This window comes from Lepidothrix coronata, unplaced genomic scaffold (genome assembly GCF_001604755.1).
Source record: "Lepidothrix coronata isolate B3197 unplaced genomic scaffold, Lepidothrix_coronata-1.0 Scaffold181, whole genome shotgun sequence".
Classification (NCBI taxonomy): domain Eukaryota; kingdom Metazoa; phylum Chordata; class Aves; order Passeriformes; family Pipridae; genus Lepidothrix; species Lepidothrix coronata.
Genome location: NW_016690361.1, coordinates 1876790 through 1882980, shown reverse-complemented (window position 1 = coordinate 1882980; position 6191 = coordinate 1876790). Strand labels below are relative to the sequence as shown.

Sequence of the window (6191 nt, the reverse complement as noted above, 5' to 3'; positions counted from 1 at the left end):
TCAGTATGTTCACCCTGAAGCTATGTGAAGGTAATAACAGAAAGCAAAAACGCAGAGCAAAGGAGAGGTCTTAAATGCCCTCCCCAGCCACCTTGTTTAGGAAAGCTCGTGCATTCTTTTGTGTTCAACCTCTTTTCTGAAACAGGTGTTCTTCTTTCAAGAACCAAACAAGGTTCGCTGTGTGCTTTTTGAATACATTTAGAGGAGAGGAAGAAAAGTAACTCCCTTTCCCTTTTGGCCAGACTATTTTTCGGCACTTGCTTAGATTGTGAAACACCTCAGTTATTTTTTTCTCTTAAAAGAATCCAAATCCAGACCTTCACCTTCCAACTTTTCATATTCCTAGAAGTGGGAGACCTGAGCTTTGCAAACAGCTTCCAGCAGTCTTTAGATGTAGTGTTTGTTGGATAAAATATATGTAAAACCTTGAGAGGCCTTGCCCTTTTGTTCACAGCTGAGTGATTTAACTGCTGGTCTACACAGTCATGCCCTTTTTTTTTTTATTTTGGCCCAGCTGAGGATCCAAGCCTGTTTATCCACATTCACACAAATTCAGCAGTTAAGGTAAAGGATTCTGAAGTAATTAACTCTCTGAGTTAAGAAAATAAATTATATATGTCCTCTGTTTCTTATGTGAGAGCTTCAACCCCTAAAATGTTTGAAAGAGGGAACCCCCACTGTTACACTGTTATCTTAAAAGAAAGGAGCAGCTCTAGCTGTATTTTGTAATGAGACTGATAGTATATGTAGCTGCTCTGAGAATGCCCATCTGATCGAGTCCACAGACTTTTGAGCTAACTGATAAATCCTGACAATAATCAGAGCATATACGTTTTGGAGCATGGGTAGAAGTAAAGATTTCAGATGCATCTGAATCTTTAATTGTAAAAAAACTAATTTAGAATTGTTTTAAAAGAAGAATATTCTGTTTAGATCAATAGCAAGAGATGCTAGGGGAGTTCATAGTGGGGCATGAAAGAAAGGAAGAAAGGAATAGAATGGTCATTAAGGCAAGCTGCTAGATTTTATGATATGGGGCAAGTTTTTAAAAATTCTTTTAAATGATTATCTGACATTCAGTAGACTTGATTGTGGATGAGGATGACTTGATTATTGGCTCACATATTCTGCTACCTGATTCTGATTGTTAGCACTCACACGTCAATCTCTGTTAAGGAGAGAAAGACTTTATGTGTAACAATCAAATGTTTCAGAATCAAATACCTTTCCACAGTTTTTGTTTTGTTTCCTGCAGATGAGTACTGGTGTTAAGGAGGTAGTAATTGCTGTGTTGTCCTAATTCATAAATATTTATATTCTTTTAGGTACTGGATATAAAGCTAAAGAGCTAGACAGTCTTGAAGAAGGTCAAACACTGACGGTTGGAGGAAAAGAAATTGAAGTGATGAGTGTAATTTCAGCGGATGACTTCAACAGTGGCAGGTGTTTTCAGGCTGGAGTAGGGACTCATGACACAGTCCCAACTGCATTATCTCAAACTAATATGAAACCATTCTGTAAACCATTCAAAAATGTCTGTCAACCCAGTAGTAAAGACAACACGCTCAAAAATTCTCAAAGCTACAAACCTCGCCACGATCCAAACGCTTCAAGTAAGATGCAGATTTTTAAGTTTCTTTAAACATCCTCTGCTTTTTGAGAAAAAAATGTTGAACGTGTAACCAAAATTTTCATGTTCTCTGGTGTATTACTGAAATATTTCTGACATATAGTAATAGTGTCTAACCATGTTAGGATTTTATCATGTGTGTTTCTAACAAGGGAAATACTCTACACTGCATAAAGTTTCTCATGGTTGTTACAGATGGCTGTGGAAACACATTAGAGTGATTTCTGAGAGTTTTGCCAAGGAAAATGAGTTATTGATCAGAGGAACAATCTGACACATGCTGGGAGTTCTAGATGATTTCCATCTTCCCACTGGGGTCAGTTAAGCACTGCCATAACGTGGCAGCATAGTAATTGCAGTGGAGCATCAGTAATAGAGAAGTTGAACCAGATTCAGAGAATTGCTTCTGACAGTGCCTGGTCCTTCACAGCCAGCGAGTGTAACTGCACTACTCAAACTCAACCCAATATATTTTGCAATAAAAGTTTTGGTTTATAGTGCTCAAAGTATGGTGTGCTGAAGGCCCATGGAAGTAGCATATTGTGTAGAAAAAGGCTGGTTAAGCAGTTGTGTAAGAGGGACCCTGTAAGTAATTGATAGCTTCAGGAAGTGGTCTTGGTTATCTAAACAGAAATACTCTTTTGTCTGTCAGTAATAAACCATTTATGTTCTGCTGGTGGCTCTGTCTTTCAGATGGAAAGACACTGAGTTTAAAAAATGTTACTAAGCAGAGCAATGCATATTTAAAAAAAATACAGTTTTTTTCTACATTCTGACTATAATACCTCCATCCTACTTCTTGCCTCATATATTGATAATATTGAACTTTTTGAAGCCGCTTCCTGGCTGCTATGTAAATAAACAATGAAGTCTTAATGAAGTGGTAATAAGTGATATAATTGGCTGTTTTGTAGGGGAGCCTTATTAAGACTAGCTTCTGGTCTGAATTTAACTTGATTACGTTTTATCTAAGAATGTTCCTTCCTGTGGTTGCAAGATGATGCTGCATTAGCATTCTAACCGAAAATCTGGAAAAAAAGCCGATATATTCAACACACAAATTAACTTCTTTGCTGTTTCTGCACTAGTCTGTTAAAATGTTACATTTTATTCTGATTGTCTGCTGTGACTTCTCTTCTGGTGAATTTGAATACTTCCCAACAGATTTCGAGAGCCCTCAACACATCAGTAGGTTGGACTCTAAGTCATTAGATTTGGTTACACAGAGGAATCACATTATTTAATGCCTGATTGCATAACCTCTTGCAGAAGTTACTGAGATACTGTACAAGACCAGGAGCAGTCCAAGGTTTTCATGTTGAAGTCTATGACTATAGTTGATTAAAATGCAGCTTTTTCAGAGTCATTTATCCCTGTTCTCAGCAGAACAAAGCCCAGTGACAAAGATGTAAAGCTATGCCTTCCATGTATGATTTCTAAGCTTTTAGTCTATTGTTTATCCCCCATTTTCATCCAAATTTTTGTCAGAAAAGTTATCTTTTTATCACCACTGGCTCTTAAATATATACACTTGCTGTTTGATGTAATCCATCAGAACTCAGCCCCTTGTCAGTCAGAAACAAAATCTCCCTGACTGATACAAGCCTTCAACCAACCTACTCCCATGAATAAATTATCAGTATAGATCTACTCTAGTGACAGAAGACTATGAGGGGCTATAAACTGCTTTCTCATTCTGTCCTCTGACGATACAACTTTTCAGTGAAGGTGTGTAGCATCAACAGAAGCAACTCAATGTGGACATTGTCTAGCAGAATTAGGATGTTAGAGTTTGTAAAAAAATTATGGCAAGCAAAACTGCTATTCAAATGTAGCCCAATACTTCATGCTCTCTTTGTCTCTGTGTGTCTTCAAACTTGTCAGCCTCTTTTATTCATGCATTGTGGCAGTCTTTTCAGCTCATGCTCAATCCTTGCCTATTTTTCTTCAACAGATCAATGCCTTTTACCTCTGTTTTTCAGGCAGAGAAGTCTTTTCTGGGAAACTACAAGAATATACCCTTGAAATGTAGTGTCTAGGCTTTATGCAGGTCATTGTTTATGTTCTTTTTCTTAAACTTTCAATTCAGAAGTCTTTTGAAACTTCTTCTGGTTTAAACCTATGCATTCAAAGTCATCGTGCAACATTTATTAGGTAGGCAGTTTCACCCATCATAAAAAAACCCCCTCAAATGTCTCAGTTTATCACCTTTACCTTTGAGAAAAATGCAAACTATTTGGAAAACCTTTGTAAAAGGATTTTTTATTTAGAAAGCAATCTAGGTACTCTGTAAATGCATTTTCTGACTGAGAATGGTCAATATATTAAACAGTATCTTGAACAGTCATTATATCATTACTTTATTCTGCAGCTGAGTTAGACATAATACCCTTTGCTAACAGACTAAAATTAATGTTTTTATTCCATACTCATGTATGCTTTGAACTTCAGATTCTCTAGTTATGCCACGACCAAATGCAAGTCATCAGTGGATGTTCAATAAGGCTGGTTTACCAGTGGTGGATGTAGTTGTAGATCCTTACATTGCAAATAGTCTCCGACCACATCAGAAAGAAGGAGTTATATTTCTGTATGAATGTATAATGGGAATGAGGTAAGATGAAAATTATCCTTTTGGCTTTCAATACCTGTAATATTTTCATGCCCATGTTTGAAATTTGAGAATTTGAATGGGAAGATTTGAGCTATTTTTCAATTAATTAATATTAGTAATTTTTTCCCAATAAAGGCTGCACAAGTTTTTTCTGACCTGAAGGTTTCATCATGCTTGCCATGATTTTGCCAGATGTGATGAGAAGCTAGTGCACCAAATGACCTGTCTGGAAATACCGAGTCTTGTACACCCAGATACAATCAAACCCATGCTGAAGAACACTGGGATTTATAAACCATAGAATTCATCATTATTTATGTAATTTATAATTCAGACATTTAATAAAAACAAGCCGTTTTTGCCAACCTGTTGAAAAATACAGGACTATTTTCAGAAGTGTTTTCTCAAGTCATAGATTCCTTAAGGTATACACAGCTTTTAAAAATATTGGATAATAATTTCAATTCTAAAAGTAGATTAAGACTCTAGTTTTGGAGGACTAACGCAATAATGTAGAAAAGGATTTTCACTCTAAGGTCTTCTGATATAACTGAATGAAACCCTCCAGTAGAGCATAGTAAGCATAAATAGGTTCTGTGTACTTCAGAAAACAACCACAGAAGCAAATCCCTAAACCGGTTGTAAATAATTATAGATATGTCTTTTAAAATATTACCACTGCCTCATTATATCTTACAGAGTTAGTGGCAGATTTGGAGCTATTCTTGCTGATGAAATGGGCTTAGGAAAAACACTGCAATGCATTGCACTTGTCTGGACTCTTCTGCGTCAAGGGGCCTATGGATGCAAACCTGTACTAAAGCGAGCACTAATTGTCACCCCTGGGAGTCTGGTAAAAAACTGGAAAAAAGAATTTCAGAAATGGTTGGGAAGTGAAAGGATCAAAGTCTTTACAGTTGATCAGGTAATAATTTATTTCCGAAAGGAGGTTAGGTAATATTTGGCTCAGAGTATAGGAATTGTGATTTTTTTTCCCCTTTTTTTTAACTAGAGACCAAACCTAGTAATTCTCTGTTAATATTTATTTCTAATACTTTATTTCTTCCTCAGAGAATTGTCCATATGGGCATTTAGCTGTCAGTAACCAGGACATAACTCAAGCTCACCTGCCTGTGTAGCATATATCTGTCTTATCTTTCCTCAGGTTTCTCCTGTGAAGATGTAAAAGGTGACACACTCCTCCTTGTACCTCTTCAGTTTAAGGAGTTTTCTGTTGTCTATCAAAGTGCCCACCTTCCCTGCCTGACGTACCAGAGCATCTACTTTGTACTCTGTTTCTGTGGTAGTTGCTTTTGTTCTGTACTAAAAACTTCTGATTTGTTTCAACTGTGTGTTTTGGTTACTTCAGAAGGTTATTCCCTTTACTGTCACAGTCAAGAATCATATTTCTGTAGGGATGGTTTAAGGTCTCCTGAGTTACCAAGCCTAGAATCTCAGTGTTAGGTAATGTGAATATCTCTCGTCTGTAGAAGAATGCAGACAAGTACAAATCTCATTAAGAAGCGGGATGATGGTGATCCCTGTCCCCTCCTATAGTGAAGCTGTTCCTGCTGGTGTTAACATTGCAGAGTTCCAAGGAAGTGGAGAGCTTGTAGTACCTGCATTGGTGCTAGCAACAGAGATAAAGATGCTTGTATTCCAAAATTATTTTTTAATCTAATAGTTTCATACTAGTAGCTTGAAGAAACAAATAGTACTTCATTCTAAAGGTCACCCAATTCTTACATCAACCAGATTTGCCTTTCGTGTCTTACATTATCCTTTTGACTGTATGGAAGAGTGAATATTTCAGATGAAATGGAAGTTTTCAACCTGTTTTTTAACTCCTTGGTAGAGTGTAGAAAATTTTGTAACAATAATTATTTCTTTCAATTCCACTCGTTATTGTCGAACTCTTGAAATGGCTGATCTTCCACTGAAGACAAT

The 6191-nt window shown here is 36.7% G+C and overlaps 1 protein-coding gene across 2 annotated transcripts in view; it reads left to right on the top strand.

Annotated features, from left to right (window-relative positions):
- Positions 1-6191, top strand: part of RAD54B (RAD54 homolog B (S. cerevisiae)) — a 63264-nt gene that overhangs the window by 40970 nt on the left and 16103 nt on the right. For both annotated transcript variants that reach the window (XM_017830607.1, XM_017830609.1), the window contains exons 5-7: positions 1326-1613; positions 4082-4244; positions 4944-5169. In XM_017830607.1, the coding sequence (XP_017686096.1) occupies positions 1326-1613; positions 4082-4244; positions 4944-5169 (677 nt within the window). The remainder of the gene's footprint in view (positions 1-1325; positions 1614-4081; positions 4245-4943; positions 5170-6191) is intronic.